The 15,351-nt window shown below is 40.0% G+C and overlaps 1 protein-coding gene across 2 annotated transcripts in view; it reads left to right on the top strand.

Moving 5' to 3' along the window:
- Nucleotides 1–3,495: 3,495 nt before the first annotated feature.
- herc3 (HECT and RLD domain containing E3 ubiquitin protein ligase 3) overlaps nucleotides 3,496–15,351 on the top strand; it is a 41,133-nt gene continuing 29,277 nt past the window's right edge. Inside the window, exons 1-7 of one of the 2 annotated variants that reach the window (XM_046046844.1) lie at nucleotides 3,496–3,586; nucleotides 5,722–6,073; nucleotides 8,617–8,776; nucleotides 9,791–9,867; nucleotides 12,549–12,770; nucleotides 13,414–13,505; nucleotides 14,287–14,417. In XM_046046844.1, coding sequence (XP_045902800.1) covers nucleotides 5,851–6,073; nucleotides 8,617–8,776; nucleotides 9,791–9,867; nucleotides 12,549–12,770; nucleotides 13,414–13,505; nucleotides 14,287–14,417 — 905 coding nt within the window. In that variant the 5' untranslated portion in view covers nucleotides 3,496–3,586; nucleotides 5,722–5,850. The remainder of the gene's footprint in view (nucleotides 3,587–5,721; nucleotides 6,074–8,616; nucleotides 8,777–9,790; nucleotides 9,868–12,548; nucleotides 12,771–13,413; nucleotides 13,506–14,286; nucleotides 14,418–15,351) is intronic. The other variant, XM_046046843.1, reaches the window with a different exon arrangement.

The raw sequence follows: 15,351 nt of genomic DNA, 5'->3' as shown, positions 1-15,351 counted from the left end.
TTCGACCTCGATGGAAAACATCATGAGGTCAAGGAAAGATGGGAAGGAGGATTCATCAGCAGGGGCTGGCTGAAATAGTGACATCTGACCAAAACTCTTCACTGCTAATACAAATCGAAGGTTTCCTGTTCAAAAGAGAATTACATATATTTATAGTGATGTACATTTAACCAGCAGTTAATCATAGGAAGTAACAACTAAATATTGCTGAAAATAAATACAAAAACAAAACAAACAGGATTGAAACGTTGAATTAATATACCATCCTGAAATTATTATACAAGTAGAGATAGTTGAGCCATTATATAAATGATAATTAAATAAAAACAAGGAATTAAGCAAAGGGGCCAGAGTAAATAACATCCAGACATAAGTATATAGGCAAGAGTTTCCTGGCAAAAGGCTGCTGACCTTTTTATACACATGTTAAGTAAGTTTTTTGTGCATTCCACAATGAGAGAAGATGACTCCTAACTGGATAGATTTGAAATCTATATGTATGGATTTGGAGCTCAGGCAAGGATTTCCATAAATTTTGGATTGTGCACGAGCATAAAATAGATGCCCCGTTTTTTCTACATTTATGTGGCTCTGCCATAGTAAAACTACAATAGTGCGTTGTTTCAAACGTTGCTGCCGCAAGGAACTGTGGGACGACATTACCTCCTGTCTTTTCATAAAGGATGATTCAGTGCAAAAAGAGATAAGAAAGTAAACAGTGTAGCACCTTTCCTTAGTATTTAATAGAGGATTCAACCAGCTCTTGCTCCCACCTCCTAAGCTAAAAAGAGTACTCGACCGCACCACTGGACGTGCTACGCCAATCAGCATGCTAGAAACGTTTACGCCTACTTTGACGCCCCCAAGACGAATGGTCCAAGGAACGATTAATGACAGCTGTATGCACCAATCACCAATCAGCAGCGGCAAGCGCCAAGCCCCTCCCCTTCTTGAAGGCGCTTTGCTTCCAAATAACCAGAGAAACAGGAAAATTAAAAGTGGTTGTGTGAACAGGTTATAAAACAAATAAAGGCATAGAAGATAAATTTTTAAAATTTACAATGACAGCACCCTCACAATTGCATAATGAAGCAGAAATGCATAAAGAAATGTATGAAGAAAATATACAAGGATAAATGAGTTGGGGAAATAGGTGGGGTGGATGCAAAGGGAGATAATAGGCTACACAAATTAATACAGAATAAATAAATGTAAAAATTATTTGGTTCCACGGTTTTCTATCTCCTTGAAAATGGGGAAAATTACGTTTTACAAACTATCTGCAGGTGCCATTCTGATGTATCCTGCTGCCAGTCAGAGTAACATTTGATATTGAAGGACCCTGTAGCGTTAGTGGTTATTATTTATGTGAATTTCCCCAAACTTGTTTACTTCTCTATACACACCATTATGTTCTTAGTTCTTCTGGCGCCCAGTCACCTCTTATTTCCTCTGGGACCAGTGCACTATTTTAGATCAGAAATAATTATCAAATGTATTTAAGGGGCCCTTTAGTACATTTCATGCTTTCCACAAGCAAAGTCTGAATAAGCATGCTGTCCAAATGTGGACGTATTGTCTTGTGTCAACCATAACTTACTAAGGAGTTAGTTTGATCTGATTTAACCATTCAGTAACCCACATAGAGCTCACAGCATTGTAAAACTGTTAAACGCTGTGATGAAATATGATATATTTTAATATTAATGATTCCAGGTGGTTTCCTATACTATTTTGTTTAGTGTCTTGTGGTAACTTGTCAGGCCCATTGATCTGTTGTGTCAGTCTCACTAGCATGAGCAAAATACAATTCAAATGCAGCTTTCAACCATATGGTTTTGTCACATGACTCTGTGCTGTCAGTGTAGTTATAATGATGGCTAAAGTAGCCAACAATTCTTAACTATGCTGTTATATTGTCATGTTGTTTTGCGGATAAGGCAACATATTGTTCTGCCAAGATGAGATTTACAATGTTGAAAGGGTATTATGAAAGTCTTTTTCACAGTGTAATTAAGTGTAACTACAATGGTGTGGTTTATTGGCTAAATTACAAATGGAATGCATGCAAACATTTAAAAATCACATCGCATTGAATCGAATGGATCAAAATGCAACTGCCTCTCACAAAAACAAAATGAAATTCAATTCACATTAACTCCTCCCTGATATCTGTCAAACAATATATATACACAGTACTGTAAAAAAGTGTGGAGAAAATGCTGTAAAGAAAGAATGCTTTCAAAAAAGACATGTCAATATACGCTAAACAAAATTATAAACGCAACACTTGTTTTTACCCCCATTCATCATGAGCTGAACTCAAATATCTAAGACTTTCTCTATGTACACAAAAGGCCTATTTCTCTCAAATACTGTTCACAGATCTGTCAGAATCTGTGTTAGTGAGCACTTCTCCTTTGCCGAGATAATCCATCCACCTCACAGGTGTGGCATATCAAGATGCTGATCAGACAGCATGGGTATTGCACAGGTGTGCCTTAGGCTGGCCACAATGAAAGGCCATTCGAAAATGTGCAGTTTCACTGCATTGTCGGAGTCCGGAAAACCAGTCAGTATCTGGTGGGACCACCATTTGCCTCACGCAGTGCAACACATCTCCTTCACATAATTTATCAGGTTGTTGATTGTGGTCTGTGGAATGTTGGTCCACTCCAAGAGCATCAATTCTAGCTGCTTGGGGAAATCAGATGCCCCTCCAAAGAAGCTTCCTCTGGCTACAGGACTGTCTTTCCAGAAGCATTGAAGCTGCATTGTTCAGACCACTCCCTCAAGAAAAATATCTTGACTCGTCCATTTTGAACAAATAGGTCTGTTACAAATCATCCCTTCATCATGACATGATCACTGCTCTACAGACTCTCTGTATCTGTGGGGTTATAATTTTTCTTTACAGCCCCTCGAAATAAAAAAATAGGCACCATTTGGCAACAGTTGGTATCAAAATAAAAGCGGTGATACAGTAAAATAGAAACGTTTGCACTGAAAATGTTTAGGTTAAAATGTATCTTTTATTCTTTATTTTAACTCCAGTACAATGACAAAGTACATATATACACCATAGACTGTATATACACCAGGGGCAAAGTTGTAAACAAAAAACAAAACGAAAACAAACATATAAGCAGCAGTTCAGGCAATTAAGAAATTTACATATATCAAGAATCTTTAAGGCTTTGGGGTGCTGAATAGCTTGTATGTATTTGTTGCATTTCATTCATAAAGACTTTGAAAACGTTGCAGCAGATATATTGGGCAAAGTCGTTCCAAAAAAGTGACAGTAGGCTACAGGTACAGCTCCAAAATAAGTGTATGGTTGTTTCACAATGAAGTCCACAGAAAGAGCAGTTAACGTCTATGTAATTTCTTAGTATAGGCTAGTCAGAAATCACTAGTCAGATGGATGCGTCACAGAATTTGTTAAAACACTCCCGGATCGGCGGGCCAATCGCAGCCTTTCCTGCCTACAACGTTCTGTGACGTAGGCAGCAGTGGTACTTCCTAGTTTGTTTTCTGAGCTCAACCGAAACCAGACGCCCAAATATATCAGAATGCATCTGTCCAGGTAAACACCGCATTTTAATTTTGGATGAACCAGCAACATTACAGCACGGTTTTACTGACTGTGTAGACATCGGATTGCTGGTTATTTTTTTTAACCACAAGATTGACAGTCAGCGATGCCGTAGGTTTGCTAAGGTTAATTAGCTAACTGTGTAACTGTAACGTTAACGGCTTGTTTCAGGTCATCCAGCCGTCTGTTTAACCAGCTAATGTCAGTGCAGAAATGTAGCTACGCCTGCACACTGTGTTAAACATGTCTGCACAGCGCAGACCCAGGCCACTCCTTCACTTTCTCCTCAACAGCAAGCTAACATAACCTTAAAAAACGTTACATGTCCTACAGCTGATTAGGCTAGACCATTAAATTAACGCCACTTAAATACAGCTAGCTACTAGCTTCATATTAAGCTAATGCAGTGATTGCTAACCTATGTTGCTAACAGGTAATAAACATGGATTCACATTGTTTCCTAGGAGCTCAAGACCAAGTCTGAGGTGTTACAGCAAGCTAATAATAACATTTAGCCTATTCACGTTTTATCCAGTGTTTACCAATTGGGTTCAGTGTGTTATCTGTGGTCTTACAGTTCATTTTCAATTATTTCTTACACTCTCTCAGTATACACCCAATTGTCAGGTTAGTAGGTAACAGTTGCACGTAGGCATAAATAATGCAGTTTAATATAACAATCTAGCTTTCCTCATGAAGGTTACAATGGTCAACGTTGATTTAACGGCATGGTCTTTTAAAGACTGTAATTTGGAGTGCTGTTTATCTGTATTGCATTATACTACTGCTACTTATCATAGCCATTAAGTTGATTTGTAGCGTTTGCAATAATCAGGGATTACAAAGTGCTTTACAAAAGTCAAACAAAATAATAAGTGAATAGTGAACATTTGAATTAAATAGTAAAAGACTAATAAAACACAAAATATATATTCATTCATGTAGCTGACACCTTTATCCAAAGCGACTTACAATTGCTATTTATGTCAGAGGTTGCACGCCTCTTGAGCAACTAGGGGTTAAGTGTCTTACTCAGGGACACATTGGAGGATGCGTCTTATCCACTGCACCATCACCACCCCAAATAGAGAGGTGTTTCAAATCTTTTGTGTACTGTTATTGATATATAATAGTTTTAACAAAAACCTAACATCGTAACTGGAGCTGCATATAAGTTTAACATTAATTTCAGTTGTTACTGCCAGTTATTTTTTCAATATATCCATAAAATGTGAGAAAATTTTGAATATAAATCGATTGATTGTTTATTCTGACCAACAGTCTAAAATTTAAAGATGTTCAATTTGCTTTTATAGAGGACTAAATAAACAAGCAGATATTCATATTCACATTATTTAATCAAGTAATCCATTTTCAGGATATTTGCAGATACATTTTTTGTCAGTTATTGATTAATGGACTAATTGTTTAGCTGTAATTCATGGTGGTAGGATTTATTGCAGGGCTTTTGTAATTGATTGCATTCATTTCTGTTACGTGCCTAACATATTGGCAGTTGAATGCAGATATTACACACAAAAATTATATTTTTGTTCACACAGATCTTATCTACAGTGGAGATAGAGAGCAAACAACTTTACAAATAGGGGCTAGATGGGCATAAAGTGATCAAATTGGAGTAGTGAAGGGTAGCCGTGGTTGTCCTCTGTATGAATTTATTAGGTAATCCTGGTCCTAAAGCCTCTGAAGCCCTCAATTTGATGAGGTGACAGATGCGGCCGGTTCCATACTGCTTTCACCTCTTCTCACTTCTTTCTGTCTACCGATTTATGTCATTTTGTGTTTCCTTTTATAATGTTTTGTACCTATGTGTTCATTACGCTTGGCTAACTCCCTCAGTAACATGCCTGTATTGCAAGTGGATCGTCTTGAAGGCGAGACCGGGTTGGAGCTGCTTAAGATGGGATTACACCGACATGGTTTATTTAAACACACTGCCTATTCCTCTGTCATGCTGCTTACATCATTCTCACACACAGCCACGCCCACCTCTAAACTCGTACTTACTTTATTATCAACATGGGTTCACACGTGGAGCACCGTGATCAGTATGTTTTCCCAATGAAGAAAGATGACGTAATTACTCTGTTTTTTGTTTCTTTGAGGGTTGGAATTTACATGAAGAGGAGAAAGCGGGGTTGCTCTCAAGCCTGAACATTTTCTATCTTCCTCCATCTGGCCGTCACTCTCTCAGTCTCTTCAGATTGGTGCTCATCCCCTCTCCTCTCGCCAACATGCTGTGTTGGGGGAATGCAAAGGATGGACAGTTGGGGATTGGTGTGGAGGGGAACTCCATGTTTGAGCCAAGGAACTGTCCCGTGTTCAGTGGCAGGGGACTGAAAGAGTTGGCCTGTGGAGGGCAACACACAATGTTCCTGCTGCATGATGGTAGTGTGTACACATGTGGTTCTAACAGCTATGGGCAGCTGGGCCACGACAAACCAGGTACTTCACCAGGTAAGCTTTCAGCATGAAAAACACATTCACAGACTTTAGATTAATAATTACAAATTGCAGGTCGTTGCACCAAAAAGCTTTCCCTAGGTGTACGGAAAATTACCTAGCAGGTGAAAATGCGGGTGAAGATAACATGGCGTGTTTCCAAAGGCTGGAATATGTCAAGATATATTAAAATATCTTGACAACTATTAGATGGATTCCAATGAAATGTTGGACAGACATTCATGGATCCCACAGGATGAATCCTACTGACTTTGGTGATCTGTGAGTTCCTTTAGTGCCACCATGAGGTTGACGTTTTTGTTTTTAGTGAAATATGTTGACAACTGGATGGATTGCCATGACATTTGGTGCAGGTGTTCATTGTTTGACCAAATAGCTGCAGAACTAATGACATTCCCATCTGCCTTAGCTGTACTTTGTGTGTAGTGCTAATTAGCAAATGCCAACATGCTAACACACCAAACTAAGATGGTCAACATGGTAAACATTATACCTGCCTAACATCAGCATGGTAGCATTGTCATTGTGAGCTTGTTAGCCTGATGATGTTAGCATTTAGCACAAAGTAATACTGTGCCTAAGTTCAGCTGCTAGCATGGCTTGTTTCTGTACAGCGAACGTTGATGTTAGAAATGACACATTTGGACTTAACGTCTAAACCTTTTTTTATTCGTATCTCAAACACCATCTTTATGTAAAACTGAAAGTGCCTTCCGAAAATGCAGTGAAATGTCTTTTGTACTGTATGTCTTAAAATTTTAATTTGATTGATGAGTATTATAGACTTTATATAAGAAGTGGACGTAGCCATCATGACGTCACCCGTTGGTTTGTGGACTGCCGTTTTGAAGCCTTGAGTTTGGCCGATAGGGCGCCGCCATGTTGATTTTTTGCAACCAGCAGCACCGGATGTGACCATATTTGGACGAGACCGTGGAGCTAACAGCCGTGTGTGGAGCTAATTGGCTTGCTTAGCTAGGTGCATCTGTAATTCGTGTTCAACTGTCATTTTAACAGGGCTGACAATTTTGTCTAGAGAACAGTTTTAAACAATTTTAAAACTAAATGTACTCACCAGAGAAAGTGAAAAGCCAACTCCTAATAAGCTTTTCAACGGCGCTGGTTAAATTTACACAGTGCCGTAGGTACGAGTCACTCTAGCCTGACTGACAGATTGCCATGGTAACGACTTGTCAATCACAGATAATCCCGCCCTGAAGCATACTCTGCTTTATGGTCTATTTTCCTCTAAATGCGACCATAATTTACTAAATGAACATCATGTTGTATTGAAGAAGACATTAAACTAGCGATTAAGACCATAAACTCATTAGGAAAGTGTTTACTGGGGTAATAAATCAGCTGAGAATTAGAGTCATTTTACCATTATTTCTAATAGGACCGTACTTCTTTTTGCAACCACAAGAGTCGCCCCCTGCTGGCCGTTCGATAGAATGCAGGTTTAAGGGACTTCCGTGTTCGCGTCAGTTTGCTGACCGGAAGCTTCCTGCTTGGTATAATAGAGAGTATCATAAATAGGCCTACACGTTTTTGTCAAAGTGTCTCCATTTCTGAGTGGGAACAACAGATTGCATGACTAGCCATATACCCATTTTCTTTTTTGTGAGGTCATAAATATTGGAAAGTGTTTGTATTTGTATATCTCTGTATTTACAGAGATGACACATTTTTACACAAAGATTGTTGATCTGTTCTCACAAATAATATTAAGACCGGTCTATCTCCATTGTGAAGCTTTAATAATTAAATGTAATCACGACTCCTCAAGCAAATACATTGACCTTGACAAGTTTTTTCATACATAAAAATCCTTGGTGACAAGTATGCAGGCTGGAAACTGCCTTGATGACATCCCACACACTGTATAAGTACCCGTAATTAATTTATTTAATAATGTTTTAATTAGTAGGCCTTTATCAGGTATGTTTAGTTAGATGAATATAACTTTTTTATGAGCCTACAAAATAAAGATTGCTGATTAAATGCCATACTGTAGTTAAAGCTCAATTGAAAACACAATTTGTGTATTTGTTCTTTTTCTAAGGAATTGTAGCATTAACCAAGTTAACTGTATGATAAACCAGATTAACAGCAGGCGAACACTATGAGGAGACATACTGGATGGAGACAAACCCAGTTTCACAGTGCAGTTGAAAGTATGGATGACTCAGATTTCTTTCTGTGTATGTAACAGTATTATACGTTCCTAGCTTCTGTATCTCAGGTGTTATTATGTTATTACATTCAGCACATGCCTGTTTTTGCTGTCAAAAGGATTAGATAAAGTAAGAAAGTTACCATTTGGATTCTCTAGCTGAAACATACATTATTTTAGTTTTGATAAGCAGAATATTACACTTGGTATGACATGTGCGTAACAGAAAAGTTAAAGGGGCCATAATGCCATTTGTGAAAGGAGTATCTACAGCACCTGCACTCTCAAATCAAGGCTGTACATACTTGTGTTTTTGGCATGAAACTGCAGACGTCTGACGAGCTCTTCCTCCTCTCCACAGAGCCAGTGGGAGCTCTGGATACTCAGACGATCACAATGGTGTCGTGTGGTCGGGCCCATTCTCTGGCGGTTAATGAGCACGGGCAAGTGTTTTCCTGGGGAGCTGGTGAAGGGGGCCAGCTCGGCCTGGGGACTGCAGAGGCGGCTGTTCGAATCCCAAGGTGACTGAGTAGCACACCTTACAGGAATTCAAGCTTCTTCAGATTCTGTTTTGATTGTGTATATATTTTATAGACTTGATTCTGATGTTTACGGATTCAACTTATTATATTTTGTTCTTTCTTTTTACATTCCGCTGTGCCATTTTGAATTTCCCCTATGGGGCATCAATAAAGGAACGATTTCATGTAGTGTAATGTAATGTAGTTTAACTATTCAGATGCAGTGAATTACCTGCTGTAGGATCGTGAAACCTTCATGATTGTAAAGTAGTCTTAGGGCTGTACTTATAGTTCAGTTTAATATGACAGACTAATTTAAAGTTTGGGTATACGGTTGTAATCCAATACACGTCTTTATGTCAATTCAGGGAATATCTCCTCACGGTCCACTAGCTGTCTGTTCAGTGTGTTTGTACACAGCCCTGGCTCTGTAATCGGGAAACAAACAAAGTGGCTTAAATTGAGCCACACAACACTATTCCAGCCGTGATTTTGTGTGTCAGGTAATGTTAAATGACTTGCACATTGACATTGAGCTTACATTGTAGTTTGCCAAGATATGCTGATGTTGTGATGTTAGCAATAGTAGCAGGAGAGTTGAGCATCGCTGTCTGGAGCTGGTGTGCTGGCTCTGGGAAACCGTCTTGTTCTCTCTGCATGTTAGCTTCGCAGCAGCAGTTTACTAACCCACAACTTAGCTTGTTCACTTTATATCATGGTATTATGTATTGGATTTCTCTAGAATTGCATACCCCACCTTTAAGGCAAAGACAATCTTTGAGCTCCGATACCATGGTGCATTAAATGGCACCTTAACTGATAAAAAGATGAAAACATGGGATTTACTGTAATTTGTGGTTTACTTGCAATCTTAGATTGAGTACTGAGTAGCTTAGTCACACATTTTTTTGTTTGTTTGAGAAAAGTTAAAATTTTTTATGTTATGTTGTTTGTCCACTATTATATTTACGTAAATATGTTGGTCCTGATAAACAAATGTTTGTTTTTTTCTAGGTTGGTCAAAAGGCTGTGTGACCACCGGATCTCTCAAGTAATGTGTGGGAATCAGCACTGCATTGCACTATCTAGAGGTGGGAAAGACACAGTCTCTTCATTGCACACCAGCACTGTTCAGGGCTAGGCTGAGGCACCTGTCAGTCAAGCAAACATGCCCCACAAAAATACTGTACAAACTGTAATTAGTTCATAATCAAATATTTTTTAAATCACCATAAAAAGGCACATTGAAAGAAATTATATCAGCTTATGAACACTAATGTTACGTTCAGCCGGCAGGGCTGAACGCAGGAGACAGAGTTTGTGGACCCAAATGCAGACACAGAGATGGTACTGGTGATTACTGTGATTTATTGCGCAAACGGTGAAACAGTGCAGGTAAAAACAAAGTCCAAAAATCCAAGCGAAATAGTATTCCACAAGAAACAGGGAGACATGAAACTTAACAGGAGACTAACTAGAGACTAAACTAGAAACACACAGAGCCTCCCGTCGAAACAAGCTTACATTCAAACAAACAACTGGCAACCACTGAAAGACAGACAACACTTCAATACACAGGTGGGGGAGAAACTAATTACACACAGGTGTCACTAGTCTGAGGGCCTTTCTCATTTCCCAAATTTCCACCTCATCGACTCATTGAGGCGCAATTTAGTCGCACCCACCCGAGATGCGAGCTTGAGGAGTCAAGGAAGAGATGCGAGGAGAGGAGTCGAGGAAACGGGCATTTAACGAAATGAGATGTCCTTTCCTCGGAGCCGTCATTTTAAAGCGACATCATTTAAATATGACCTGTTGCACAGCTTTGAGCTGTGATCTCTGTCAGAGCAGCAGACCAGCTTTTGGCACTAAAGGCTTCAGATCATTTCTTCACAATCCAGAAACATGTCTCTTAACATTATAACACGTATAAACATCTCGAGGTTCCAATAAACATTAATAGCATCTGTTAAACAGTCAGATTACAGCACCCTTTACAAAATGACACAGTAACATTTATCTCATATAGCCCCAATTACAGCTGTCATCACAGGACTCTACTGTTGGAATTACGTGCAGACTACATGGGCACTATTAGGCTATTAAAACATGAAACAGATCAGTGCTGAATGCTCTGGTTGATATTACAGCCTAATAATTTGACTTCAGCAGGTGTTTTGTCACGCTATAGCAGCTGAATTGGTGTGATATGCGGATCGGCTCGGACATTAACGGAACTTATATGCACAAATCATCCACCCTGATGGAGCTCGGGAATTAACATCAGATCTTGACCGATCCAGTCGGCGTGTCGGGAGATTTTTTATTCTTAATTTATGTTGCTGTGGCTCATGCGTAAATGGGCACAGTTTCACTGGGGAGACGCTTCATACGGCCGCTATTTAATGTTCATTTTTACAACCCTGCTGCCCATCCACACATCACATTCAACAATAACAACATCAGTGATATGTGAAAGTGAAATGACATTAAGGAATGCTGTTAGAACAGCGCTTTATGAGGCGCTACACAAACGGTGAAAGGCAGAAAGTTCGATCGCGCATTTGATTATTTTTAATACACTTAACTGATACAACTTATGAATACAACAGGAAACTGCAGAATCCTGCTCCAGCTGTGGATTGGTCCAGCTGCTTGTCACGCCTCTTGTAAACATCACAACGGCTGAATAGACTTCCGCAAAGGATAAACTGATTTATCCTCGCTTATAGCTCCTCCAGCAAGCCTCCTCGATCCTCGATGGTGCATTTTAAGAATTGAGATTTCCTTCAAGATGGCGTGCTGAGATCAATTTCCGGCTCACAGGCTTGAGGATCGAGGAGTCGAGGAGACAGAAATTTGGGAAATGAGAAAGGCCCTGACAATCAGAAACAAACACAGGAAGTAAAACATGACAAGAGACACAAGAGCAGACTAACTACAAACTAAAACAGGAAGTAAAGCTAACTGAAACACACAAGGAACAACGTAACAAAATGAAACACAGACAACATAAGTGACTTGCTGACAAAACCAACAAAAGTAAAGAACACAGAGACAGTAAAACAAGAATATAAACACTGATGAAGAAACACACAAACAAGACAACCTGAGGAATAAGCAAATGACCAAAGTAACACACACACAAACTACAGAGAAGAGCAAATATAAGGGCAGGGAATGAACACAGAAACAAATACAAAACACACCCAACCAACCCAAACCCGTGACAACTGAAATAAAATGTTGGAAAGTAAATATAGAGTACCACAAAGTATATTTAGATTTGGGACACAGCCATTGTTTTCGTTTTTATTAGAAAGAAGTCAAGGGTTATACATGAAATTATGGATCCCACCATGGTTTGACGTCTTTATTTCCCCATTTATTTCTTCTTTAAGATAACGTTTTTGGCATCTTGCCTTTATTTGATGGTGACGTAGAGAGACAGATAGGCTGCAGATGCATGCTACACTGGACGCCCCGTGGCACAACAATGTAGAATTATAATTTTTTTTTTGGTATAAGACCTTGTGATGGTTGAAATTTAGGTATAATGTTGAAAATGTTTGTTTACATTAGGTACAAGACGGTTGTGTGTTAGATGCTAAAGTGGTCATAGTTACTGTAGAAATCTGGGGTGTACTTGAGGGGGTGACAGATAAAGATAGTACCACATTACCAAAAGAAATGTTGCATATTTGCCTGTACAGGCAGTAATTGGTGTAGATGTACAGTTAACTAGTTTGCTTCTCTGTCTGTTTCCTCTCAGATGGCCAGCTGTTCACGTGGGGCCAGAACACCAGCGGTCAGCTCGGTCTGGGGAAAGGAGAGCCTAGCAAGCTGTTCCCTCATCCCCTGAAGTCTCTGGCGGGAATTCCTTTGGCACAGATAACCGCCGGGGGAGACCACAGCTTCGCTCTCTCCTTGTCCGGAGCTGTATTTGGTTGGGGCAAGAACAAAGCTGGACAGCTGGGTCTCAATGATAAACAAGGTAATAATATACACATAATACATGTGTAGATTTAATACAATTCACTTACAGTTGTGCCAAATAACTACTTTAATAAAACTTGTTCAAAGGGGCACCACCACAGTTTATGGAAAACAGGGAACCTTAAACTGGAGTAATTAATCACTTCCTAATGAATAAATAAGGGCATTTATTTATAGCTAAATACATAGTAAATTATTAATAAGGAAAATAAACAAACACAACAGATGAACAACAGATACAATGACCTACACAGTGTTGTTCTGACTATCTTTAATTGAAGTGTTCCTATATGGAAAATACAGTATACATATGTCATATTACTGGAAATTGTAAACAAGTCTCTGTGGAACAATGATACCATACTGTTCTACTTTATTTAGCGCTGTGTGTTAAAAATGTTTCTAGGTGGCCATATTGTGGGAGAGACTACTATAGGAACATTTCATGCAAAATGTCTTTTGTCTTGTCATGATAACCTACAAATACCTATTGGAAAGCAAAGTTAGTGATTTATTGCCACCACAATACTAGATTCAAATGCAGAAGTTGCCATGTCTTACCACTCATTTGTAAAAACATGACACTAGTAGCACTGGGGAACAGTGTGATCTTCCTTTCTTGTTTGTGTTCCCTTCCTCAGACCGTGCTGTCCCATGCCACATCAAATTTTTGAGATCGCAGAAGGTTGTTCACATCAGTTGTGGAGAAGAACATACAGCAGCCCTCACCAAGGTATGAATGTAGATAAACCCCCCTCCAACAGCAGTAATTTTCACTTCCTTCCGCCACCAACTGTTAAATAGTCCAGTTTGGTATCAGTATTCTAGCTTTATAGTGACTCACTACTAAAGCATCAACCAAGATTGTGAAAGAAAGTTCTTGTGAACTGGTCAACCCTCATTGAAGATGAAGGTTTCAGGAAACTTGGTATGTCTTACATAGCATTGTTAAATGAAGCTCGGCTAAGAAGAAAAATGCCAACAGCAGTACAAAGTGATAACACTATGTAGTGTCAAAACCAAACTGAACTCTAATGCTTTACCTAGGTCATGTTGGAATTAGGAGTCCACATGTATTACATTCTAACATGAGACTGTAAACATCTAAGACTGAAGCAGATCACCATATATCTTGTCCTTGGTGGACTAGGCAACGACCTACCCAGTTGTCATTATGCACCCACAGGGAAATACTTCAGTGTGAACTAGAGAGACAGAGGTAGTTCTGTTTCCATGTCTGGGACATGTGTATAACCTGGACCTACTACCTTTTACCCACTTAGGTCCCCGGAGGAAAATTCCTTTGCAAAGTTGACCTTCATTGCACAGATAAAATCTGATATCCTATTCCAGCCAAACTGCCCAACCCTGACTAATCTTAATCCGCCACAGGACACGTGGGTTTTACTTGTGGTCATGGGGAAAAACAGTACTTTAGTTCTGACTGCACTACTATGCTAAGAAACTCTGTCTAAAACAACAAAAAAAGGAATTCTGTATTGTGTCTCTGGCAGGATGGCGGCTTGTTTACATTTGGTGATGGCTCGTGGGGTCAGCTGGGCCATGGCTCCACCAATGACGAACTTTTACCCAGACGAGTGCTGGAGCTCATGGGCACTGAGGTGTCCCAGATCACCTGTGGCAGGTACTGCATGTTTTTAACTATCAGGATCATTAGGTTCATTGGGTGAAACGTACACAACAGACAAAATTGATGCTGATAGAAACTGCTTTTTCGAGCTATATCACACGTTGTGTGTGGAAACCAATATTTTCATTCATTTTCAACTTTAGGCCTGCTATCATGAAACACATGGAGTGCAGTGTGTTGTTGTTCAGCACATTGATTGACAGGCAGTACACATCTTTGAAGGATTATATAAACAAGTTCAGAATACAATCTGATGATATCTGGGCAGCTGAAGTAGAAATCAATGCTGCAGCTAACCTACTTGGCTTAGATGTATACACACTGGTGTTCACAGACATTTTTAACACCTCACTGGAGACATGCCAGCCGGCTTGAAAGCCTCAACCATCATCCCTGTCTCCAAGAAACCAAGGACCACAGGACTAAATGACTACAGACCCGTCGCCCTGACCTCTGTGGTAATGAAGTCTTTTGAGCGCCTTGTGTTGTCCCACCTAAAATCCATCACAGACCCACTCCTGGACTCCCTGCAGTTCGCCAACAGAGCCAACAGGTCTGTAGGTGATGCAGTAAACATGGCCCTTCACTTCATCCTCCAGCACCTGGACTCCCCAGGAACCTACGCCAGGATCCTGTTTGTGGATTTCAGCTCTGCTTTCAACACCATCATCCCGGCCCTACTGCAGGACAAGCTCTCTCAGCTGAACGTGCCTGACTCCACCTGCAGGTGGATCATTGACTTCCTGACGGACAGGAAGCAGCATGTAAAGCTGGGAACATGTCTCTGATTCCAGGACCATCAGCACCGGTTCCCCTCAAGGCTGCGTTTTTTTCCCCCCTGCTCTTTTCCCTGTACACCAACAGCTGCACCTCCAGTCACCAGTCTGTCAAGCTCCTGAAGTTTGCAGATGACCCCACCCTCAGCGGG

The sequence above is a fragment of the Micropterus dolomieu genome, linkage group LG04 (genome assembly GCF_021292245.1).
Source record: "Micropterus dolomieu isolate WLL.071019.BEF.003 ecotype Adirondacks linkage group LG04, ASM2129224v1, whole genome shotgun sequence".
NCBI classification, from domain to species: Eukaryota; Metazoa; Chordata; class Actinopteri; order Centrarchiformes; family Centrarchidae; genus Micropterus; species Micropterus dolomieu.
This window is presented reverse-complemented; position numbering and strand designations above follow the sequence as displayed.